This window comes from Aethalodelphis obliquidens, unplaced genomic scaffold, assembly GCF_003676395.1.
Source record: "Aethalodelphis obliquidens isolate GAN/ISIS:26980383/991018 unplaced genomic scaffold, ASM367639v1 scaffold22, whole genome shotgun sequence".
Lineage (NCBI taxonomy): Eukaryota > Metazoa > Chordata > Mammalia > Artiodactyla > Delphinidae > Aethalodelphis > Aethalodelphis obliquidens.
In genome coordinates this window covers 6705597-6732074 of record NW_020837966.1, presented here as the reverse complement: position 1 = coordinate 6732074, position 26478 = coordinate 6705597, and the positions used below count along the sequence as shown (strand labels likewise).

The 26478-nt window shown below is 46.6% G+C and overlaps 1 protein-coding gene across 5 annotated transcripts in view; it reads right to left on the bottom strand.

Moving 5' to 3' along the window:
* FLNB (filamin B) overlaps positions 1–26478 on the bottom strand; it is a 139008-nt gene that overhangs the window by 45392 nt on the left and 67138 nt on the right. For all 5 annotated transcript variants that reach the window (XM_027121189.1, XM_027121190.1, XM_027121191.1 and 2 more), the window contains exons 5-20: positions 22393–22511; positions 21484–21561; positions 20416–20578; positions 19660–19857; positions 16735–16872; positions 14964–15090; positions 13876–14012; positions 12250–12443; positions 11125–11238; positions 10388–10531; positions 10011–10134; positions 9514–9674; positions 8436–8526; positions 7998–8167; positions 3249–3366; positions 601–863 (exon numbers count right to left, since the gene is read on the bottom strand). In XM_027121189.1, the coding sequence (XP_026976990.1) occupies positions 601–863; positions 3249–3366; positions 7998–8167; positions 8436–8526; positions 9514–9674; positions 10011–10134; positions 10388–10531; positions 11125–11238; positions 12250–12443; positions 13876–14012; positions 14964–15090; positions 16735–16872; positions 19660–19857; positions 20416–20578; positions 21484–21561; positions 22393–22511 (2339 nt within the window). The remainder of the gene's footprint in view (positions 1–600; positions 864–3248; positions 3367–7997; positions 8168–8435; positions 8527–9513; positions 9675–10010; positions 10135–10387; positions 10532–11124; positions 11239–12249; positions 12444–13875; positions 14013–14963; positions 15091–16734; positions 16873–19659; positions 19858–20415; positions 20579–21483; positions 21562–22392; positions 22512–26478) is intronic.

The following is a 26478-nucleotide window of genomic DNA, read 5'->3' as shown; positions in this document are numbered from 1 at the left end:
TTCCTCTCAATTTTACTATAAACCTAAAATTGCTCTAAAGTCTAATGAAAAAATTAAAAAACGAACAAACATTAAAAAAAAAAACCACTTGCTTTTAAAAGAGGGAGGGGATGAGGCTTTCATCTCTTATTCAACAAATAACACAGTTTTATAGGATTCATGCCATTCAAAACACTGGAAATAGTCTCAAACCCTTGACTCAGGGCTACTAGGAAGAAATGATAATGAGTAGAACATATTTTTATACTTCATTATAACAGCTCACTGTGTGTGCCAGATGCCAGACTGAGGCCTCCACACCCACCATCTGACCTCACCCTTACAGCCTCACTTTGAAGCAAGTACCGTTACCATGCTGACAAATGAAGGACAGGAGTCCCTCACCAAAGCCTCACAACCAGAGTGAGAGAAGGAGTAGGGCTGGGACCCAGCTGCCGAGGGGACCCTTCATGCTGGATTGTAGGAGAGAGAACTACGGAGAACGGGCTGTCATCACAAAACAATTATCTAAAAGGTCTTTGCTGGGCAGAACCAGAGGACTAACTATATGTTATTATCTGCCAACAGAGGACAAGCTCTGGAACAAAAATGAAAGCTGACCTTGGTGGGATCAGGCGGCAGTGAGGCCTCCACCGTGTAAGGGCTCCCGGGCACGGGGTGTCCATCGTAGGTCACGTCAACAGCATACAGCCCCTCCTCCCGGGGAATGTACTTGGCCGTGCTGCTCTCCCGGCCCGTCACGGGCGCCACCAGGCATGGCACAACCTTCCTCGAGGGGCTCAGGATCGTCACGTCCAGCTTCCCCTGACCTCCCGCTCCCCTGCTGTCAATGGCGAACTCCTGATCCTTCCCAACTTCGACTCCTGGAAAAAAGGAAACAAGCCAAAGGGATGAGCTGACCCTGCAGCAAAAACACAGCTGAGGGCAGAGATGGTTCCTTGGACACAGGACGTCTTCTCAGCCTCTACAACAAACACTGGCTGATGCAGGACAAGAGGCAAGACCGAGTAAGAATAATCACCATTCTGGCCTCAATAACAACCAGTACAAGAACATTAATTCCTTATGACAATAATAATGATAGTCGTCATTCACTGAGTGCATTTTACATATCAGGCGTGAGGACGGCATATCATCTCCTTTCATTTTCAACACAATGCTACAGGGTATTTATTAGTAACCAAGGAATTTAACAGAAGGGGAAACTGAGGCTCACGGGGGTTAACTGACTTGCCTGGGGTACATACATATCCACCAGACCACAAAGCTGGGACTCAGATCTAAATTTACTTGACCCCATAATCTGCAGTAAGTTATAACCTGATACTGTTGTCTCTTCTTTAATTACTTTTGGTGTTAACTTTATATCAAAACACTCCCAGAAGCCAATGTTGTATTTACTAATTCTTGGCAGCAAATTCAGTCCTACAGCCAAGAACGCAAAAGTCACAGGGTTGGCCAATGCAGAGGCACTGAAGCAAGCCCTGAGAATTGACTCTCTGTATTGTGCTGATACATGAAAGGTCTTTGCAAAGCAGGGCCACAGAAAACCCATGTGTTACATTTGACAAAAACAAGGAAAGGACTCTGAACCCAAACAAAAGCACTGGGAGCCTAGGGTCCCCACCACAACCCAGGCAAGTCCTGACTTGGGCAATACAGGGCCTGCCAAGATGAACAGTTTCAAGCCACAAGCAAAGAGGTCTCGGAGCTCCACATCCCAAAGACTTTTCCTAATTGGCATCATACTTTTCCTAGTTTGGAGTCAAAACCCTCGGTGTCTTGGAGAAAGGAGTAACCAGGAGACATGTTAAGGATTAGACAGTGACTATTCTTATGCTTAGAGCTGGCTGCTGCCAAGGAACAAAAACCAACATTGGGCTCTTGCTTCAGAGCCCCCGGAGCTGGGAGCTGGCCTCACTCACAACTCGTACATTTGGGTCACAGGGCACCGAAGGTGCTCACCGAGGGTCCCGCTGAGACCTGGAGAAACCCACAGAAAAAGAGGCCTGCCCTGAGGGTGTGCACAGAGCCCCATGTGACCCTGAAACCAGGAGACCATGTACCACTGAGGTGTAGCCAGGCTGTGGCCGTGCCAACAAGAGGATGGAGGTGTGAACGTTCTCTAACATTAACGTTCTCTGACGCAAAAAGGCATGCTGAAGACCTATGGGTATTGCAGGGTAACTTTAGTGCAAAGTAGGCGTTGCCAAACATTTTCTGCTGGCACTAAGTATGTGCAGACGCAGAAAGAAGATGTGCGAGGACAGAAACTAAACTGGTAACTTTGGTTAACCCTATAGGGAGTGGGAAAGGTAATGCTTCAAGTAGAACATATTCTTGTCTGTTATGTCTTTTTTTTTTTTTTTTTGCGGTACGCGGGCCTCTCACTGTTGTGGCCTCTCCCGCTGCGGAGCACAGGCTCCAGACGCGCAGGCTCAGCGGCCATGGCTCACGGGCCCAGCCGCTCCGCGGCACGTGGGATCCTCCCAGACTGGGGCATGAACCTGTGTCCCCTGCATCGGCAGGTGGACCCCCAACCACTGTGCCACCAGGGAAGCCCCTTGTGATGTCTTTTAGATGAAAAATGGATTTTTGTATGACCTGTGTAAAAAATACTTTTATGATCACGTGTTAAACTTGACAAGCTGAGTGACAAGTACATGAGTGTTCATATTGCACTATTCTCTTCACTTTTCCATTTATTCATTCAGTTATTTCATCTATTTAAATGAGCTTGTACTAATAAGATACCTGACAAGCTAAAGGAATATCCAGACTGGGGTGGGGAAATGCACTGTAGTTGTGGTTTCTGAGAGCCCGGAAGCTGGCTTTTATGCTTGACCCTAAGGTGGATTCAGTGGCCAAGGAGTGTTGGCACAATAGAAATTTGTCAGAGGGCAACATGCCCCAAATTCTCTGTCATAAAAACCTTCTGCTGTGATGCCAGCAGTTACCGAGGACTGACTATGACCCAGCTCCTGAATTATTAGCTCATTTAATTCTCACAATATTCCCTTGAGTATTCTTCCCCCACCTCCACGGAACAAATGAGAAAACGGAGGCTTGGTGAGGTGAAGGGGCAGGTAGGGTCACAGAGCTACTCCACGGGATAGCCCTAATTCAAACCTGTCTGTCTGACTGCAAAATCTCATATGGCAGAATTTGCTTCCCTGCAAATTGTCTTTGAAGGGGATGTAACTGCTCTTCAATGACCCGTCTCCCACCACCATTCATGATGCACTTACTGTTTTCCAGCCCATTAATTTTTATCCTGCTCAGATCCAGCGGAGCGGCCACGCCCACCGTGAAAGGGCTTTTAGGGATGGGATCGCCACCGTATGTAACCAGAACCTGCATGCTGCCCTGGAATGAGAGAGAAAACCGAGGACACGTTTGGGTACCAACGTCCTACCTTGCCGTTTCAACCTGCCTTCCAGGTCTTTCATTCTTCCCAGAGACACAGGGTATAAGACTCCAGCTGATTCAGAAAGCATCTCAGATATATTTCTCTAAGTTTTTGGGCTCCATGGCAAGAATGACAGAGAAATCAGACGAAAAAGAGCAACTAACAACAACAGGGACAGCTTAATGAGCACACCATGCTCATTCTTTTAAGCATTTCCTTAATTCAATCTCAGAACGGTCCTAAGAGGGCGTTCCCACTGTTCTTACCATCTTTCCAGGAGATGAAACTACAGCTCAGGAAGGTAAAATCACTTGCCCCAGTGCAAGAGCGGGGCCTCATGCCCACGGTACCCAAACCTGTGTCAGTCCTAGCCGCTCTGCCCTGTTACCTCCCCACCCAGCTAAACAACCAGCCCTGGCCATAGGCAAAGCAGGGAGGCCAGGGGGCCTCTAACCGAACAAAATCTTTTGTCTCCATGTCCTGGGATTTCAGGCCACTAGGCTGCGAAATGAATTTGCAAGAGTTTGCCTGGGGCTGTTCTGAGACCACTGCACTGTATCGAAACTCGCGCATCTATGGCAATGAAAGAAAAGTTGCCAGTGTGAAGGCAGACTGAGCCTGTGGGGTTGGCAGTCCCCTCGCCAGCAGCCCCGAAGCCATGGAGGCACAGCGCGGCCAGTCCTGGCCCACTCGCTGCTGGCTTCCTCTCTCCACGGTCGGCTGAGTCCCCTCCCTCCAAACCAAGGCTCCATGAAAGCCCACAGCTGTCTCAGTAGATTAAGGCCCTCCTCACCTCAAATGTCTGGGCATCACCTAAGAGGATGTGGGAAGGGAAGAAGCAAGGGGGAGGGAGGGATGATTCCTTGCAGGAATACAGAGGGCTCGCTAACATTCAGTCCCTGCTGAAAGCTGTCACGGACCAAGTGTTAAAAGGGTGCAGCTTTTGGCCTATGAATATTTTCTCACATTCCTTGTGTAATAAAGAAGGAGGGAAAAGACAAGACAAAAATTAGTGGCATCAATGAAGGAGGGAGGACTGACTTTCCAGGATGTATTAGCACTGGACACAAAACCAATGAGCCCACTATCTGAAGAGTATAATAGCTCATGGTAAGATGTACGTGGTCACATTCAACAGAGCGGGGGCTGGTTTGTTGCTTCAGCCCTCAAGGCACTGCCAACATGCCAGCTCTTCCCGAGGGTATGCCCCCAAACCCCGAACTCCTCGAGGGCTAGGCCTCCCAGCTAACCAAGGGTCCCGGAAAAACCTTCTCCACCACCCACTAGAATTCAGGAGACCACTTCTCTGGAGTGCCAAAGGAGTGAGGGGAAAATCCTCTTTCAGTTAAGCCCATCTGTCCCATGAAAGAAAGCATATTCTCATTACCAGTTATACAAAACACAACGAAACTGAGACAGGAAATTAACTGTACCTTAAATAACCTAATGAGGGGGAGAAAGAAAGCTTAAGAGATTTACACCTGCGATGGCCTGTAGCATTTCAAGATTTCCTCTGAGGCCCCAGCCAAGGAACGGCCTATGCATTTTCCCCAGGAGGCTAGGAAGTGAGGAAGATCTGAGCAGTGACCACCAGTGCATTTCAGAGACTTTGCTGATGGCCACACAGTTGTATTTTATTTATTTTGGGGCCACACCACACGGCACGCGGAACTTCCCCGACCAGGCATTGAACCCACGCCTCCTGCAGTGAAAGCGCGGAGTCTTAACCACTGGGAAGTCCTGCCAGATGGGTTTATCCTCTCCCTTCCAGGCTTCTGAGACCTTCATCTCATTCTGCACGAGACCCACGAGGAAAGGACCGAGAAAGCTACCCACAGCCCCCTCCTCCAGAGACCTCTGTGACAGCTATGGCCACCAACAGTAATAACCTTTCAAGGGAGGGACTGTTCTCCTGTGAGGCCCAGTGAGCTCCGGGGGCTTCCTAAAGGCGCCACAGCAGCATGTGGAGTTCTCAGTTCCCAGTGGCTCCTGACTCAGCATGTCGGGGAGCTCTTGCCACCGGCTCCTCAAACCACTCTGTTCAGGGAAGCTTGGGGTGAGAAACTGAAGTCATTGAGGCCACAGACAACGAAAAGCACAGAAGGCAAAATCCTCCAGGGAAACTGTCATTGTATAATGGCCCTTCTACCTTTGACCTCTGGGAGGGTCTTCAAGCCCCAGCCAAAGAAGTCCACTCCCTGCTAAGGCAAAAACTCTGACCACTGTCTTCCAACAAGAACAGGATCAACCAGCAACGTCCATCACTGGTCCACGGCAGGCAGGTGACCTGTGGACTGGGGCCCTGCAGGGGACAGCAGCCGCCTGCAGGTGTCACGGAGCAAAGAGCCAGCAGTTGGGTGGGGGCCGCAGTGCCTCACACAGCAGCCCAAAATCTGAGGGTTAAGCATTCACCCTAAGCCAGGATCCACCCTTGTCTCTCCACACACACTCAACAGCTGCATTTCTGGAAAGTTCCAGCCTCTTAATCCCTAAAACCACCACAAGAAGGTGCGCCTGTGGGCAGCGACCTGAAAAGTAACCCCGTGCGGCTTTCTGGGCTGACCCAAGTCTCTTAACCACATCCAAGAGCAGAGCTCAAAGGCACGCTTATTTCACCCAATCTTGAGCTGTTAGCTGTTAGCTCTTCAGAAAACAGAGTTCAAAGTAGAATGAGGATGTGTCAGCTCCACTCTCCTACCAGATTACAAAGTTCTCATGTTGTTTCTGCTTGTGAGTTGAGGCTCCACTTCGTTTATTCACCCATTCGGCCATAAATCACACAAAGCAATTACAGCACCAGACACTGTGCTTGGGGCTGAGAATGGAAAGATATATATAACATGATACCCTAACCTTGGAAACTCACAATCTAAGAGTAGAGATTTAATCTGTTTTCTTTGCCATAGAGAAACAGGCAGAATTGCGATCTGCCCAAATAATAAAACAGTAAACCTCACTCTAAACAACAAACGAGAGGGATGGGAGAGGCACCGTGGAGTCATCGCAGTAAAGGCAGGGACTGACAGCATTTGCACAAATAGCCCCAAGAGGCCACCAAGCATGCCAACAGCCCTCAGACCTGCTACGATCAGACATATGGATGAACTTGACCTTGGGGTGACTCTAGAGTAAGGCGCTTCCCACTCTAGCTACATTTCAAATGTGATAAAACAGGACTGGGCTCCCGACCTCCACCTCCACCTCGACTGGCAGCTGGGAGCATCCAGGGCATCGGGTTCTAAAGTCCTTTCTGGGGGTGCAGGTCAAAACCTGAGGCTGTCCTGATGTCTGCAACTTACTTTCTAGCAACTCAGCCGAAACACAAAAAGGTATATAGGATCAAGAGTCTCAAAATGTTTTCCCAATAGTCTTGTGATCTTGACCAGCGATCATGGCCATGCTTTCTTGTACCTTCTCCTAAGGAACGTGGAGAACTGGCAAAAAGATGCTATCAAGCTGGTGTTGCCAGTGGTAAGGCTCCCAGCAGCCCTGATAAGCATCACTAGGAAAATAATTACCTAAATAATGAGCACAGAGCAGCCTGATGAGAAAACCGTATTCATCTACAAAAGTTTTCGTTTTACCATTACTAATAATGAACCCTCATTAGGGTAAAGAGAAACCACAGGAAGAAGCACATGTGGAGATAAAGGGCCACATAGAACCTGCCCTAGAGAACCTCGCACTGCCAGGCAAGTTCTCATAGTAAAGATTCCATCTCCAAGCATGTGTAGCCCCCAGTGCAGGGGGGACACCCACACCATTCCCTCATCCTCACTGTACCCCTCATTCTTTCCCACTACACTCTGGCCAGGTCCTCACTGAGAGGGCCCAGGGCAGAAGTGATGCTTTTCAAACAGTGCTTCTACAGAAAGCATCGCCCTTCCTCTCTTAAAAATGGCATTTCTCACATAGGGGGACTCTTCTTCAAGAATGAAGGAATCTCAGAGGTTTGGAGTGACTGTTTAGAACGCTATGCATAAATGCGAGAATCCAGGCTTTTCTGTAGGAGCTCCCCAGACCCTAGACGTGTAGCCACGAATCAAAATAAAATTTTAAATAAGTAAACATGAATTCATACAGAGAGGAAGATTTTTAGGCCCTTATTGCCTAAAACAACCAGAGCAAAGCAGCGGGGATGACAAAATCCTGTCTGTATTCCTGTATTTTGTAAAAGGGAATAATTTAGTGCTTGAAGTACCATTTCGGGCTTGAGGGACTAAAGGCTCTTTGAGAAAGACCCCACTGCACCACCTCGTAAAAAGGGTAAACTAAGGCAAAAGGGCCAGCAAGGACAAAGGCACGGCAATTCTCTCCCTGTGAGTAATTAGTAAAACACTAAAACCAAGAACGGAGGTGGGAAATGGGGGTGGGAAAAAACAACTAGCTTCCTGCTTGTTCTTGGGGAATCCTCCAGGTCCTCCTGGTAGAACCCATCAGGCTTTTTGTCAGCATTCCCAGAGGGGCTCGGAAGGAAAGGGGGAATCTCCTCCTGCCACAGAGAAGCACAGCTCAGAGCACAGATTGCCGCCCCCCCTCCCCGTGTCCAGAGTGACCCAGCCCAGCACCGAGTGGGGAGGGGCCCTACCTGCTGGGTGGGCGTGTATTTAACGGTGTGGGAATAGTCGTAATTATCAATGACGTCCAAGTCCTTCACGGCGTCGCCAGGAAGGGGGCTGCTGAACTGCACGTTGAGGGGGGCTTTTCCGGCCCCTTTGGTGTAGACGGTGAAGTGGGTCGGTTTCCCGTTTTCCACACCTGGGAGGAGAAAGTGAAGTGAGGAGACAGGCCCAGCTGGAGGGGTTTCACTTTTAGCACCAGTCTGACAGGTTCATCAGCACAGGCTTCCGCAAGGCAGTAGGTGGAGACAGGGGCTGGCGTTCGGCCAGCGGCTCAGCTGAGCAGGGGCCCTGCTGAACTGGAGCCCCAACAGAGCCCCTGCTCCAGGGGAGCTAAGTCACTCACGGCCCTGGACCAACCATGCCCACTGCCTCCAGGGTGACCTCATGCACACATGCCACCTTACCTGCTTTGCTGAGCCCCGGGCCTTCTGCCTTCACTTTGCTGGCGTCGTGGGAAGGGTCGACTTTGACTCTGAAAGGGCTGGCGGGAATTTCCTGTAGCAGAGACACTGTCTCAGTAGGAAAGTCCCTGAAGCCACTGCCTGAGCTTAGCCTTCCGCCCAAAGCAAAGGAGGAGACCTCAGCATGACTTCCACTCTAGCAGATGGTGAGCAACTTCCGTCACCATTGGTCAAGTCTTCAGGCGCTAGCATCAGGTAAGGGCCATCAGTGGTCACTCATGAATACCCGGATCCCTGACATCATGGCTAAAGGATGGGTTTCCACAAACCACTCAGACAACTCTCAGCCTTTGACACCAAATGCTGAGTACTTAGGATACAAAATACTACCAAAAATAAAACCCCAAACAACAATAATACACGGGGTTGGAGGAAGGAAAGGGACATTCCTCCAGGGACAACAGAGAGCTAGGGTTTGAGGAATGCAAGGAATTGATTATAAATGCAATGACTGCAATTCTTCAAAAAGAATCTTTCAGAATAAAGGCAGAACAGGTTAAGTGGATGAAGCCAACTCAAGACCAACACCTTTAAGGCACAGACCTTTCTCCTGAGGTCCCTATCTTTACGTAAGATGAACCTGAATCACCAGAATTCCACTATTCCCTGTTTCAGGGTACTGCGCCTTCTTGTCTTCATTATCACATGTAAATATGAATTCTATCTGAAATTCAAAACCCCTCTCCCTAGAAAAGTTTAAAGCCTGAGGCCAAGGTCATCATTGCAGAGAAAGTATAGCACACATCTAGAAACGAATTAAGTTTCATTCAAAAACCGGATGAAAGTTTGTAATGATCCAATTTCTTTCCAGAGTCTGGCTTTTAACCACTGACTACACGGCCCCACTTCTGTTAGAAAGTGGTACAATTTTAGTTCTGGGTGTTTGTTCCTTCTTGGTTTTAAGGAAGCAGAGAGGAAAACTATTGGGCAGAGTTCTCAAGACACCTTCCCTGTTGCTGAAAAAAGCAAAAAGGAAATACGAACACAGGTGGCCAGAAAGAACCCAAGTCCAAACACACACCTGAGAGGCAAAGAGAACTTTGATGGTGTATCGCCCGGCAGCAGGAGGCACATATTTGACAGTAAACGTGTCATTGGCGTTGTGAATGATGTCAAAATCCACGTCTTCCTCATCGTCACTTAACACCCGGGCATCACATTTAATGCCAACGCTGACATCACCTGGAACAGACCAGCTTATTAGCACCGGTTTACCAGAAACAGCACGTCCCATGCAATCACTTCCAGCTCAGGCTCACACCCCAGAAAAGCAACTGGGAAATTTCCAGTAAGAAACCTGAGAAAGGGATGGTATTTAAATAATGGTTTTGCAGACAGAACAGAGGATTAGCAAAGGTATCACCACGGAACTGACACACAGGCTCATCAGATGAACAATTACCTATTCAGGTGAGTTACTATCTCCTGGTTCAAAGTTCATTACCCATGAAACGTTACAAAGAGAACTTCGTTCCCCAAGAAACAACGAGCACCGAGTCGGGTGAAGCCCCCTCTCACCTTCGCCAGCCTCGGTACAGTCCACTGTGAAGTGAGTAGGCTCGTGCGCCTTCAGTCCACTTCTCTCCACTCCTGGCCCAAACACTTTGACCTTCTGGGGATGGCTGCCCTGCCTGATGTTGACCTAGAGAGGACGGGGAGAAAAGTTGTAATCAAGTTCTTCTCCCCGTGGATCCAGTAAAGACACTCTCAGTTGTTAGAATGTTATACTTCTGGGCAATCTACGGCACTCGGCCCTTTGGGCCACTCCATCTTCCAAGGCCCACCAAGCATGGGTCTTTCCATATAGTTGCCTTGGCCATCAAGCATGGACTCCAGACTGGCCTCAGGACTGGGCTTTTTCATTACCACGACCAAGGTTTCACCTCACAACCTACCCTGTAAGGGCTGTGCGGGATGTTGACACCTCCCCAGACCACGGCAATGGTGTGCTTGATGGGCTTCACCGGGGTGTACGAGCAAGCGTAGGTGCCATCCATCCGGCTCTGCATCTGGATGTCAATGGGCTGGCCGTCCCCGTCCTGCAGAAGGGCAGAGGCTAAGAACAGGGCTGACCCTCACACTGTCTCCATCCACTGTGGCCTCCCAAGACAACCAAGTCACTGCTCACTCATCCCACAAAATCTCATGGAACACCTATGACAGCACCTATGAACACAAGTGATAAAACACTACATGCATGTACGCATTTTTACTTACTAAGAGAAAACGGTCCCAAAAGAAAGCCATGGCCACTCAGTGCTTCTTAATTTTAATTCCTGCATTTAAATCCTTGGGCCAAATTCAATTAAATTAGATAGATATATTTGATAAACCCTTGTTTACAAACCCTCCCATCACAGTGTGAGTAGCTTCAGCCACACTGAAGGACATTTACAGGGAAATCTGAAACAATCAAGCCTCATTTCCACGGAGCACAAATCATAAAAATTTGCCCCTTGCTTTACATGTTAGAATCTCATTCAGTCCTCACATAAACCCTACAAAATAAACACTGTTATTCGCAGTGTGTGGATGAGGAAACTGAGGATCAGATGGACTGAGCGACTTTCCATTACGTGGATGGATCCTGTTACCTGACAATTACCTGCACAGGTCGTCCCTAGAAACTTACCTGAGCAAATATCTTTAAGGGAGCTTTGCCGGCAGCCTTAGGATCCACGGTGAACTCGGCCAGATTGTTGACGATGCAGCCAGATTTCTCCAAACCTGGCCCGTATGCTTGAACCTGGGGCAAAGGGCCAATAGTGATTCTCTTTCTGTGTAATGCCCTAACTGTGCTCCTATCAGAAGACTGGTAACCAGGAAATGGGAGAAAAGGAAAACAACTGTGTCTGGCTTCACAGTACCTACATAATAGGATGGTTATGGGAAGGAAAATGCTAAAGTAGGCTGGGACTTAAAAATAAAAACATGCAGGAGAAAAAGTCTGTAAAACCAGGCCCCAAACTGGCCTGTGCTCCCTGCCTTAATCTGTGCAGTAACCGGGGCAGGGACCTCCAGCCATGCCCACCTCCAGTTTCAATGCTCCTGCTTTGTGAGGGCTCAGAACCTCTCCCACTGACAACACTCCAAAAGTTTGCAGCCCCAGAGAGTAAAGGACCAGCAGTTGGCCAAAGACGAGCAGCTGCCAGCCTGGACTGATGTCACCCTATGGTCAGCTGTCCAGGTGGGCCAACGGCAGCACACAGGGCGGGGGCAAGGGCTTCCTCCTGTCAGCCAGGCTGGCTCAGACTTGATGCTAATCAGCTTGCTAAATGTTTGAGAGAAGCTCTTGCAAACACTGCTCCAATTTAAGAGAGGGGGAGCTGGGGAGGAAAATTTTAAAACCTTTATCTATGGATCACCTTGAAATAATAACTACAGCAAGTGGCAAGACTGAAATATGATGCTCGGGGTTGCGAGAAAATAGCAGCTTACAGAGCCCCCTCTGCGGGGCAGGCACTGTTCTAAGGGCTGTCTTCATTCACATTACCTCCTTGAATCATGACAGAAACTCTAAGAGGCAGACACTCGTATTATTCCCATTTGATAGAGTCAGAGAGGTAAGTTACGTGCCCCATGTTACAAAGGTACTAAGAGGTACTATCAGGCTTGTAATTCAGGCCTTTTTCCTTCCTAAGCTCTCAAAGGCTCTGCTCTGCGATTTCTCCACATGCTGCTCAAGGAAACTCTGTGGGCACTGGGAGGAGTGCCAGGAGCCAGAGAAGAGAGCACAGAACATGACAAGTTGATTCACCAGATCCGGGTTGTAGTCTCCCGAGGCAGGGTGGATGTAGGCCATGTAGGGACTGTCTTTGATGTCCTCATCGTCACACATGATGTGAACGGCATATTCACCGGGCTCCTTGGGCCAGTACTTGACATCACACGATCCGTCGTTCTGGTCATCATACTCAATCTTTGCCTGGGAGGGGCCTTCAATGGCAAACCCTGGGGGATAGGGTGGGAGGATCCCCCTGGTTACATGGCGGAAGGTATCTAGTCTGGGTTACTACTAACCCACTCCCTCCACCTCCCTGAAAACCAAGTGTTAGCCAGAAGACTGAAATCTGTTTAGGTCCCTTTCCCACAAAACCAAGCCTACTGAGTCTTCACTAGAGACAGAAGGTTGGATTTTATACTTTTTTTTTTTTAAACATCGTCAAAGAGGAAGGTCAACCAGCAAATCTTTCTGTTGGCAATATGGCAACACAAGCCAAAAGCCTTAAAACAATGCCCATCCTTTGTCCCACCAAATCCACTGCTGGGCTTTTATCTGAAGGAAGTAACCAAGGATGTGTGTAAACAGTTAGATACAAGGATATATATACAGCATTGTTTTTATAGCAAAACTCTGGAAATAACTAGAGAGCCTAACAGTAGCTATATCGATGCACTGTAATTCCACAGAAGCCATGGGAAATCAAGACATATCCTATATTTGCCTGAGGCAGAAAGATATAAAGGCCACCCCCAGGTATTTTTGCAGCAGATCAATATTTGTATGCCTATGTACAGGGAAAAAGTCTGCAAGGATATACCTAAAGGCTTAATATTACCTCTAGTCTACAAGGATATACTGGATTGGCCAAAAAACTTCGTTCGGGTTTTTCCATAACATCTTACGGAAAACCGAAAGAACTTTTTGGCCAGCCCAATATTAAGATGTTTATTATTTCTCTAAAAGGAAAAGTTCAATGTGATTTCCTCTTTTCCCCTCTTTGCTTATTTCTATTAGCTAACAAAGAGGTCCTCAAACTTTGGCCGCTGGGCCAAATCTGACCCACTGCCTGTTTTTGCAGATAAGGAACACAGCCAGTACCCTCACCTACGGATTTTCTATGGCTGCTTTCACACTACAAGGCAGTCATATAGTTGCGACAGAGAGAATATGACCCGCAGTACTGATAGATTTGCTATCTGGTCCTTTACAGAGAGAGAGGTGCTGACCATTGTTCTAAAATGATCATATATACATCAGACGTTTACTTAAAATATACTCAGTTATGCTCCAAAGAGTATTTACTCCCCAAATTTCTAGTTTGAGCAAAATTCATTCACTGATCTAAACTCAGGATCAGTCAGTAATATCTGCCGTGTGCCTACTGTGTTCCTGGCGCTGTTTTAGACACAACGTCCATAAAAGGCCTCTGCCCTCAAGGTGTAGTGGATGAATGAATGCTGGTGCCAGAGGCAGAGGGCAGCTGGAAGGTCAGGGGGAGAGGGGAACTGCAATTCCACAGCAGTACCCAGAGGTGGCCTCAGATGGTCAGGCAGCCAGGAAGCCCCGGGGAGTGAGGCTGAGAGGAGGCCTCAATACACAGCCTGACACGTAATCCAGGGACCCTGCAATCTCAGCTCACCAAAAGCTGCTTCCACTCACCCAGAGACCCCACCTCAGAACCAACGGACTCCACCACGAAGTCCGCCGACCGCCCAACAACCCCGCCATGGAGGCCAGGGCCCCATGCACGGACTTTCTGCATGCCTGCTTCAGGGCCAACTTGAACTTCAAAGGGGCTAGAAGAAAAGGAACAGAGGAACCATTAAAGAGGAGCAAAGAAGGGGCTACGTACAGCTATAAGCTCTTTACACATATTCTTTCCACTGGCCTGATACTTTTCCCTGCAGTCCCAATCTCCAGCCAAGCAGGTTCCCCCACCACTGTTATGTCAACAATATCATGTAATGGGGCTGCTTCAAGCCACACTGCCTTGCACTATCCTGGTCATTTACCCTTTGTGTGCAGGGCTTACCAGACTGTGAGCCCGGGAAGGCTAAGAGAATGCATACTTTTCTATCTGCTGCTTATGCTGTAACAAGAAAACTAGGCTGACTAGGCTTTATCTCATACGTGAATGAATGTGCTTTAACTTTGGCACAGGAGATTCTTAAAAGTTTGCTTAGATTCTCAGAAACTTATAATATGCCCAGATATTTCTCAAAGTAAACTGAATTTATTCAGAGTTTAAAGTTGCCCCCAGGAAAGCTGGAAAGTATGTGAATGCAGGGAAGGCAACTGAAGCCCACAAGGCAAAGCTGTAGACTGTGTCCCTCGGTTCCTGACCACACTCACGCAGAGGATTTTAATGTAAACCATAGCAGATTTTGACATTTTATCCATGGCATTCCCGAACAGAGGCACACAGTGAAAGGAGAATCGCAGTATATATAAGGGATATAGACACTCAGCCCATTTGCTCTGTATTGCTGTTCCTTCTGGCCTTCTGCCTCCCACCAGCCCCAAACCGACAGCATTTGATTTAAAGCAAGGCAGCTGAAACCACAGCGACTTTCTGCTGCTTTTGAGAACAGGCCAAATGTCTGTGTGCTGCTCTGAAAAAAGAAAAAAAAGAAAGCTTTCAACAAAGCAGCTCTCTTTCCCTCCTGCAGCCCAGGAAGCCGCCACCATGAGTCTGCGCTGGGCCAAGCATGCCTCTGGAGAAGACGCAACTCCAGCTGGAGACTCACCTCTTCGGAATGTGGTGTCCCCCCCATGTGATGGCGATGCTATATTTCCCCGGGGTGCTGGGGTAATACTCAAATGTATACACTCCATCCAGAAAGCCTTTCTGCTTCACCAGCTCCTCCAGACCCTCTGTGGGAAGGAAGCACACCATCTTTCCAATGCAATCCTAGGCTCAGAACGAGAATCCACAAGACAAGGACAGAAAGACAGCGATATCCAGGGGGCTTCCCTGGTGGCACAGTGGTTAAGAATCCACCTGCCAGTGCAGGGGGCACAGGTTCGAGCCCCGGTCTGTGAAGATCCCACATGCTGCGGAGCAACTAAGCCCGTGCACCACAACTATTGAGCCTGTGCTCTACAGCCTGCAAGCCACAACTACTGAGCCCACACGCCACAAGTACTGAAGCCCACGTGCCACAACTGATCCCACATGCCGCAACTACTGAAGCCCACACACCTAGTGTCTGTGCTCTGCAACGAGAAGCCACTGCAATGAGAAGCCCACGCCCCACAACGAAAAGTAGACCCCACTCGCCGCAACTAGAGAAAGCCCGCACGCAGCTTCACGCAGCCAGAAAAGAAAGAAGCCACCCATTTTAGCCGCCCACAAAAACTGGAGAGGGAGCAAACCCTTTGGCATGAGGCTGAGGTTAGTATCCCGGTATATCCTTTTCAACTAAAGCCAGATAATGAAAGCGAGAAAGCTCTTATATGCTGTCTCCAAGAGGACAGGTTTTAGAGGCTACCCCACAAACTCCAGACTGAGCCATCAGGCAGGAACTTGTTTTATGTTGAGCCCTGAGGTTTGGCTGGGAAAGCCATTTAGTAAAGCAAGAATCCAAGGTCAGAAAAAACACGCCTCCTCAGTCCCTGTAACAACAAGCCAAGGGAGGCGGGCAGCCCCAGAGCAGCCTGACACCAGGTCCGGGCAGTCTAGAGCCTCGGCTGCCCTCAGGGCACTGCCTGCCCCAAAGCTCGGTGCTCTGAGATCAAACATTAACTTTCTGGAGCTCAGAACACTCCTGCCCCAGCCTGTTAGGAACACAAAGAGTGAGAGCAGTCCTGGAGCAGGAAGCTGAAGATTCCACGAAGCTTGGAAGTGAAACGGCCAAGGCTGCTGCACCTGCAACTAGAAATGCCGAGCTGCTTCTCTGATCTGGGGAAAAACTGGAGGATGGAGCAGATACCCGTCTTCCTGCTCTCTGTCTCCTTTCCCAAGACAGAGCAAGAATGAGCTGTAGGGTGCAAGGCACTCTTCCACAAATGGCATTAATCTACAAAGAAAACTTAATCTTAGGGAATTATCCTCCTTCTATAAGCAATGATCATAGTAATTAAGTACCTGACATCATTTCACCCTTTATAAAACGTAACCTGTAGAGGGAAAATTACTGGCTTTGGAAACTGGGCTTGAATTCCAGCTCAGATGCTTACTTACAAGCTATGCGACCTTGGTCAAGACCCTTCCTCTCTGAGCCTAGGTTTCCTCAAAGAAAAGAAAAGGGGCCACTTCATATTGCTGTTCTAACTCCATTATTTATTTCTATTCCCAGAAGCCTTAAAATAACATGAGGCTGTCAAGCCACCACTGTTCCCATATCCAGGGCAGACATTATTAAATGATCACTGTTTCCTTCTGCATGGAGCCCTGGGAGCTTCAAATCTTTGACATAGCTCTCTGGGATAAACTGATCAGAACTGGCTGTGCAATGATCCATGGCTGCAAAGCTGGCCGAAATCACACCTGAGATGGGGAAACAAAGGAGCACTTACTAGGACCCTTTACGGTTACGCCGAGCTCTCCACTTCCAGCAGCTTTGGTGTCAACCTTGAAGTCTGCAGTTTCTCGGATGCGAATGCCTTTTGGCTGTAGGCCTCGGCCACTGGCCCGGCAGGCATTTGGATTACAGGCTGCAAGCACAGTTTCAACATCAATTCAACCTTTCATTCTTTAGTCCGAGTTGAGCAAGCCAAGGTAACTTTGAGCCACCCGCCAAGAAAATGTTTGCTTTACACAAAGAGTATGCAGCAGCTGTCTGAGACCAGGGGTCCCGTTCAGGGAGCACACCAGGCTAGCAAATAAAGACACAACATAACTTTGTCCGGGCACACTGCACAGGGACTGGGGAAAAATTACTTTGGCAAAGAAAGCAGGAGAGCACAGCGTGGATTTGCTGGGCTCCTGGTAGTGGCTGAATTCTGGCGTTTATCCTCTTGGTGGTGAAAGAGAGTTAAGACCTAGGGCTGGACATTGTTCAAACCTCATTGCCATACTCAAGGGCCCAGTAATTGGGAAGACTGGGTCTACTTGGAAAATGGAACACTTGAAAACATCTGACCTTGTTCCAAACTTTAGATCAGCCATTTCTAAGTCTAAATGTTGCTGTCTTCCGCAGGAAGAGCCAGAGGATAGCTCAAAAAAAGACCAGGTCAACCCCACCTCTGCCAAGGCAGACAAACATTTCAGTGCTGTCTGTTACAAGGTCCTCAGAATGTGGGCAGCTATAAATGCAACAATTAGGAATAAACACCACTCTCAATTTGAATTCTAGCTCTAGTTAAAAAACCCAAAGTTGTAAGTCTAAAAATTAAGTACAAAGGTAGCTTCTAATATTCCTTACATAAGAGTTCCACAAAACTGTTCCATGGGGTTTGTCAGAAGGTTGACAAAAGACATTCTTGGGGCTTCCCTGGTGGCGCAGTGGTTGAGAGTCCGCCTGCCGATGCAGGGGACATGGGTTCGTGCCCCGGTCTGGGAAGATCCCACATGCCGCGGAGCGGCTGGGCCCGTGAGCCATGGCCACTGAGCCTGCGCGTCCGGAGCCTGTGCTCCGCAACGGGAGAGGCCACAACAGTGAGAGGCCCGCGTACCGCAAAAAAAAAAAGAAAAAGACATCCTTGTGCCCTAGGATTTTTTTGACAACATGAGCTACCTTCTCATCGAGTATAGAAACAGGAGATTAATGGGTAAAATGTCACATTGCTCCTTTCCAAACATGACACTGCGTATCTGACAGCTCTCTATACGCTAGGGGGGGGGGTCACAAACTCCAGAAGACAAGACTCTTTACAGAAGGAAGATAGTTCCTCCTCTGGCTCCTCCTCCCTGCAATGTCCTCAGGTGGACATTCCCAAAGAGACATACACACACCCTTGGAGTAGAGATGCTTTTATGTGGTTCATGGATGAGCATAAGGTTATTGGTTTTCCATTGTAAAAGTGACATAAAGCTTCTTTTTTCTTAAAATCATTTAAGTGGAGGAAGGTATAGTACATCAAAAGAAAAACTATTAATTAAATATTAACTAATACAAGTGACAGATGGATATGCCAGAAATGAAAAAGGTCGTCCATGAGTGAGAGGAAGTCAGAAAACACCACTGGAACTAGGAAAGCTGTTCAAAATTCTTTCTTGCATTATGTCAAAGGGAATTCTGCTCCTGAATACATTGGCTTGTTTTTTTTTTCTTTGTCAAGGGGAGAAAAGTTGGTCATACCAGAAATAAGTCACAACAGGATGACAGGACTTCCCTTGGAGGGTTTAAATGTGTCTTTAAAAACAACAACAACAACTACTCATGGAAATTCTGAACATGGGCAACAGTCTCAACATCAAAAGGATAACCGCTCAGTTCATAGAAACACTAAATGGAACTAAAGAGCTTGAAGGCAACCACCTGATTTTCCACTATCTTGAGATGTCTTAGTGATGTTTAAATGTAATTAGAGAGTGGGTTTGGGGTCTGGCTGGACAAGTGGTACTAACACCTGCACTATAATTTCCCGAAGTCACAAACAGCACAGGTCCGGTTGACAACTGCAGGCAGCACAAAGAACTGGCAATGGAAGCCCCACCAACCAGCCCTTACCAAGCGAGATGCCTCTGGCCCAGTGCTTTCAACTAGGAAGCCAACAGCTTCGGGGTCCAGGCTGGCCCAGAGGCAGGATTCAGAAGAGGAAGCCAGGTCTGCAGGTGCAGATGCAGAGGACAGAACAGGGAGAGGCAAGTATTGGTTAGAAAAGGTAGCAGAGTTGGGGAAAAAAAAAAAAAAAGAGTAACAAAGTCAGAAGGAAACAGTCTAACATTAGAGAAAAATGCATGCTTCTGGCTGCAGAGGAAGTTTAACAGCATGGTTAAGGGGCTGACAGAGACCATGGTTCTATTCCTACTGAGGCCTACTCCATAGTCACGGATACCTTATGATACCTAAGCCTTCTGTCTCCGCCTGCAAACTGGGGATGACAATAGCCCCTGCAACACACTGGCTGGTGTCATGATTAGATGCAAGTGTGCTCAGTGCCTAACAGCCAGTAAAGGAGGCTGCAGGGCACCAGCAATGCCACTGCTGTTAACATCAGCCACAAACGCCACCTCCTCAAACAGCTTCAGTCCTGTATCTCTCAGTGAGGATCATGAATCCTAATATGAGTGTTTTGGGACAGATTAAATAAGTTAATACATAAAGCACTTAGGTCACTGCATGGCTCATAGGAAGATATTAGTATTCATATCTTGAGGACAAAGTAGATACTAGTATTAATGTTTTGAGGATACTTCCTGCCAAAGGGACCCTGGCAGCAAAGGGACAGGCCTGAGTTCAGTGCTGGGCCCTGACCATTCTCGTGGCCTCGCAGCCCAGTCATGCACAGCTAGCCTGAATGACAGAAGCAGATGTGGTCAGCTCCCCTGGCACTCACCTTCCCCGACCTGTACAACGAAGGGACTCTTGGGAATGGTGTCCCCAGCAAAGGAGACCTTGACCACATGGGGGCCAGGCTGCACTGGTTTGTACACACATCGATACACCTGGTTTCCTCTGTCTTCCACGAGCAACTCCACGGTGTTCTTCCCCTGGGGATCTTCCACCACCACACCAATGTCACCCACGCCAGCACCTAGCAGACAGAGAACATTCCACGAGCCCAAGTCACCCTCTAGAAAGCTCCCTGCTGATGAGGGCAAAAGTAGGTAGAAAATGCAAACTGCAGGAGACAGAGAGGTACGCAGAAGGTTCACACCTGGACCTGTTTCCCGGTGGAGGGGAGGAGGGTCATAGCCAACTTTCCTTTTCTCCCATTCTCTATTTTCTACATTGAAAAGAAAACTGACAATTCAAGAATTGTGGTTTATTCATCCCCTTTCTTACCAGCCCCCACCCAGGACCTTGCATGGAATTTGGTCCAGTAGATGATTCATAAACCTTAGTTCTTTGGAATATTTATTTAGCCAAGTCAGAAATGTATACAGAAATTATTAATAATAATCAAAGTTAAGCTTGAGTATGAGATTTTAGAGATGAAAAGCTGATTTTGAAAAATCTAAGAATATAACCAACACATTTGAAAAAGCTGTTTTTGTTGTTGGTTCTTCAATTTAAAAGATGAAATGTCAGGCATCCCAAGCCTTCAGGTTCCTGAGGATTATCTCAGGCTTTGCAAGAGGAGAGGTGTTACCTGCTGTGTAGATGTCAAAGTAGGTGGGCTTATTGGCGATGTTCCCAGCAGCTTCCAAGCCCGGACCTTTCGCAGTGACTTTACTGGCGTCTCCCTGGGCCTTGTCGACATTTACTTCGAATGGGCTCTTGGAGATGTGCTGTCCTGCAAAGAGGACTGTGACCTACAAGTGACAGGCAGGTGAGACATCATCACTTCTTCCTGCTCAGCGAGAACACTGCATCAAGCCACATACACCGACAGCCTTCTTGTTCATCCTCCCGATCATACACACAAAGGTGAGGGAACCAGGAGCCCTGGGGACGTGGCCTCAATGGGACTCCCATCTGGCTCCACCAGTCACACAGCTGGGCCTGGGACATCACGCCTTTAGCAAACTAAAACACATCAGACATGCCTAAATTAGCCTCTATAGTAGGATATACACAAATACTTATACTTCAGTCTCTAGACAACGGACTCTTAAGGCAGCTGCAAGTGAGACCACTGTCTCCCTAATATAATGCACAGTTCTAGAATATCAAACCTAAGAGTCAAAGTATTTTTCAAGGGACCAAGATCATTTTCAGATACATGGATGTGAGACACAGTACAGATTTCCATCTAAACTTTGAGTCAAAGTTCTCATCTTTTAAATTTTAAGGGTTATCAGGTTGGGTGGGCCACTGGCCTCCACTATAGTCATTTGGCCTTCTGTGCACCCAGGCTTCGATGCTGACAGAGGCTGCAGAGCACCGTGAAGAAGGATTCTTAAGCATTAAAGACAAAGAACCCACAGCTTAGCATTTACACTCCAGGCTTGCAGCTACAATTATTAGTTACCTAGGTGGAGTCACAAAAATCTTATGACATTGCAAAGGACTTAGTGAAATTCAACCAATCTGCACTTAGTAACTAATGTGTTAAGTCTGACTCGGAGGGATCCCAAATTTTCTACAATGAACGTGGATACTTTTATAAACAGAAAGGAAAATCAGAAGTGAACTTAAGAAAACCACTCTTCTTCCACATATAACGAAGCAGGCTCAGAAGGGCAGTCCAAGCAAAGGTCATGAGGTCTTATCTTACTTTGTGCAGTCCGGTGACCTTGGGCAGATACTCCACAGAGTATGTCTTGTTCTTATCGCTGTCAGGGGTCACTTGTGCCTAGGACGGAAGATGAGCAACAGTTAGAGAAGGTGCCGGCTGTGAGTGAAAGCATGCTATGCCAGCCAAGGTCCTGCAGCAAGGTGCCAGGCCAGGAATCTGCCTTGGCTATTTTCTGCCCCACCACTCCTGCAGGATGCCCCAGGAGGGAAGCAGCCTGAAGTCACAGAAACAAGATCACACAGCACAAAGGAATAACCCGGTCAGGATTCTCCACTGTCTCCTGGCTGTAACTCTCCAGATGAGAGAGACTATGAAGCAATTAATTTAAACCTTTATTGGCCCACTAGCTATTAAGACCTTATGAAATGCCAGGCCCCGTGTCAGGTACCAAAAATAAAACAAATCAGGCACAATTCCTACCCAGTGGGAGAAACAGACAATATGGCAGTAAGCTTAGAACTTCAGATGGTGCTAAGTACTGGGAATAAAATATAGTCTTAAGAAGGTGAGTAGACAAAAGAAACAGTTATGTGCAAAGGCCCTGAGGGAGGAACCAGAGGATGGTCAGCATGGGAAAAGAGTAGAGACTCAGTATTTTTACTGTATTGTTTTTTATCAGTAACAATAGCTAAATCCTTTATAAAATAAAGGATACTTTATTTCATTATATTAAAAATTGTGTCCCTAGGTATGAATTTATATGATTTTTCAAGGCACAATCCTTGGGCAAGTTACTCTAACCTCTGTTAAGACTCAGGATCCTTTTGGTAAAAAACAGCTTTTGTGGTGAGCTTTCATGAGGCAAATGGAGGCACAGTCCCTGGGCCTGTTACAAACTCCAAAAGCTCCATGGGATGCTGACAGGGAAGGCAGCATCCTCCAACATACCTCCTCTTTGTTCCCTTCTGGGTCCTCGACAAACACCATCACGTCTCCTTGCCCGGCGCTGATGGTGTCCACAGTGAACTTGGCCGGCTGCTTCACCATGTTTCCAGTGAGCTCGATTCCTGTCACAGGTTTACACAAGCACATTACAAGCTGGGCCAGGCCCCAACACAGGCTATCACCCATCATGTCTCCTTCTGGGATCTGAGAGATGGGATCCAGCTCTGCCACTGTCACATGGGAGACGGCGACAAACTGTGATGAGGATAATCAAACAGGTCAAAACCCCTAATTTTGTCCTGGTTCTTTAAGCAACATCCAATTCTGAAATATTCAGCACACTTAGGTCAAAAGGCTATACAACTGTGAAAATGACGTGGTAACTAGTAGCAGTGGGGCTTGCCTTGAGGGGGAAGACGAATGAAGTGCAGAGAATGGCTCTTTTTTTTTTTTCTTTATTTCTGCAGTACGTGGGCCTCTCACTGTGGTGGCCTCTCCCGTTGCGGAGCACAGACTCCGGACATGCAGGCTCAGCGGCCATGGCTCACCGGCCCAGCCGCTCTGCGGCATGTGGGATCTTCCGGGACTGGGGCACGAACCCGTGTCCCCTGCATCGGCAGGCGGACTCTCAACCACTGCACCACCAGGGAAGCCTGCTCATTTTTTATTAAAGAGAATTTTTTGTTTTTTGTCTTGGCCATACCACACAGCTTTCAGGATCTTAGTTCCCTGACCAGGGACTGAACCCGGGCCACCACAGTGAAAGCACCAGAGTCCTAACCACTGGGCCACCAGGGAATTCTATAAAGACGACTTTTTTATTACTTGAAATGTTTTTAAATTGGATTATTATTTTTTAATTAAACTTTTAATTAAGATGATTGAGCAAATTAATTTGAGATAGATTCACATACAGGTGTAAGAGATAATAATGCCCATTACCCAGTTCCCCAAATGGATACATCCTACAAAACTCGAGTACAACATCACTACAAGGGAACTAACCTTGACAAAGTCAAGATACAGAACATTTCCATCCCATAGGGAACCCTCGTGTTGCCCTTTCATAGCTACGCCCTCAGAGTGCTACTCTGTAACCTCTCAGGGTACCAATCTGTTCTTCATCTCTATAATTGTATCATTTCTAAAATGTCATATAAATGGAATCACACATTACGTAAACTTGGGGGATTAGCTTTTTTCCACAAAGCATAATTCTCTGCAATTTCATCCAGGTTTTTGCGTGTATCAGTAGTTTGTTCTTTTTATCACTGAGTAATATTCCATGATATGAATGCACTACTGTTTAACCATTCACCAAGTGAAGGACATCTGGGTTGTTTCCAGCTGTCTATTACTGATAAAGCTGCTATAAACATTCATGCACAGGGTTGTGTGTGTGGACATAAGTTTTCATCCCTCTGGATAAATGCCAAGGAGTGCAATTGCTAGGTCATATAGTAGTTGCATGTTTAGTTCTTTTTAACACTGTCAAACTGTGCTCCAGAGTGGCTGTAGCATTTTACATTCCCATCAGCAACGTATAAGTGTCTTGTCTTTCATCCTCTTAACTGCAAAAAGTTTCAAATTGTTTAAAAAAAATTTTTTTAAGTAAAATCCAGTCCTCAGGCCCTTTGTCTACGCAACATTTTGAGTTCTGTTTGAGATGGTGTCCAGGTAGCCTGTAGGACGTAAGCTAAGGAAGCTTATCTGGCAACAGAGTGGGGTGATCCAGGAGTGCACCCTTCATTGACAGAAAACCCTCACACAGTCCAATGCTCATGTACCATGCCAAGACCTCAGCAGATCATACTTTTACAAATGTTTTAAGCTTTTTAACTTTGATGGGGTCCAACTGATCATTTTTTTTTCCCTTTATGGATCATGCTTTTGGTGTCAAGTCTAGGAATTCTTTGCCCAGTCCTAGATCCCAAAGATTCTCTTCTATACTGTTTTTCTGAAAGTTTTATAGTTATATGTTTTACATTTAAGTCTGTGATCCACTTTGAGTTAATTTTTATACCAAGTGCAAGACTTAGGCCAAGGTTCATTTTCTCTGCCTCTGGATGTCCAACTGCTATTGAATCCTATGTGGAAAAGGCTCTCTTCCCTCCACTGAGCTCCCCCTGTGCCTTTGTCAAGAATCAATTGTGCTTATTTGTGTAGGTCTCTTTCTGGGTTCTCGATTCTGTTCCATTGATCAATGTGTCTATCCCTCCACCAATATCACATAATCCTGATTTCTGTAGCTTTATAATAAGTCTTGAGAGCAGGTAGACTGAATCCTCCCACTCGTTTTTTCAAAATTGCTTTCCCTACTATAGTTCTTTTGTCTTTCCATATGTTTTAGAATAATAGTCTTTTCTATATTTATAGAACAAAAATCTCGTTGGGATTTTAATATCAATTGTGTTAAACTTATATGACAATTTGGGGAGAAATGACATCTTTACTTTTTCAACCCATGAAAACAGTGTATCTCTCCATTTATTTAGATCTTTTTGACTTCTTCATCAGTGTTTTTGTAGTTTTCAGCATATAACTCCTATCATGTTTTAGTACATTTCCACCTATTTCTCAGGGTTTTTCTGAGCAACTGTAAATGGCGAGGTACTTTTAATTTCAGTATCCTCGTGTTCATTCTGGTAGACAGAAGTACAATGGATTTTTACATGCCGATCTTAACATCCCATGGCCCTGCTGAACTCATTTGTTCAAGGAGATTTTCTTTTTCTGGGGGTAGATTTTTTATGGTTTTCTACATAGACAATCATGTCATCTACAAATAGGGACATTTTATTTATTGCTCTCCAATACGTACATCTTTTATTTCCTTTTCTTGCCTGACTAGGCTGGCTAAAATCTGCATCATTACGTTGAAAAACAGTGGTGAAAATGGATATCCTTGCCTTGTTCCCAATCTTAGGGAACATGTTCAGTCTTTCACTATTATAATGTTAGCTGTAGGTTTTTTGGGGTGGCTACTCAAATTTCAAACTGAGGAAGTTCTTCTCTATTCCTCTTTTTTCTGAGTTCTTATCATGGATGGCTACTGAATTTTGTCAAATATTTTTTGTGTCAGTTGATATAATCACGTGATTTTTCTTCTTTAGCCTGTTAATATATGTTGACTGATTCTCTAATAATGAGCCAGCCTTGCACCCCTGGAATAAACCCTACTTGGTCATGATGTATATAATTCTTTCTAAATATTGCTGAATTTTATTTGCTCACATTTTATTGAGGACTTTTACGTCTATACTCATGAGTGATACTGGTCTGCAGTTTCTTTTTTGGCACTGCCATTGTCTGATTTTGTTATTAGAGCAAAAGTAGCTTGATAAAATGAATTGGGAAGTCATTCCCTTCTCATATTTTCTGGAAGAGATTGTGTAGGTTTGGTGTTAATGCTTCTTTACATGTATGGTAGAATTCTCCAGTGAAATCATTTGGGCCGAGATTTCTTTCCAAAGATCTTTCAAATTACAAATTTAGTTTATTTAATGGATATAGGACCGTGCAGGTTATCTATCTCATCTTGGCTGAGTTTTGGTAGTTTGCGGTTTTTGAGGAAAGTCTATTGTAGTTATCCATATTTTTGCTTATCACGTTCTCTCTTCCTGTTATTCCAAAATTCCTTCTTTCATTGTTTCCTTTCTGTCCAGAGAATTTCCTTTCCCAATCCTTTTAGGGGATGTGCCCATAACAAATGGTTTTAGTTTTCCTTTATCTGAGAATGTCTTATTTCCACTTCATTCCTGAAGGATATTATCCCTGGATATAGGATTCTGGGTTGACAATCCTTTTCCTTCAGCACGTGAAAAATGTTGTGTCACTTCCTTCTGGCCTCTGTGATTTTTGATGAGAAATCTGTCATTCTATGTTTCCACCATACGTAAGATGTCATTTCTCTCCTGCTGCTTTCAAGCTTGTCTAGTTTCTTGAAGTCTGTCTAAGATGTGGCTTGGGGGGTGTGTGTGTGTGTGGTGTGTGTGTGTGTGTGTGTGTGTGTGGTGTGTGTGTGTGTGTGTGTGTGTGTGTGGTGTGTGTGTGTGTGTGTGTGTGTGTGTGTGTGTGTGTGTGTGTGTG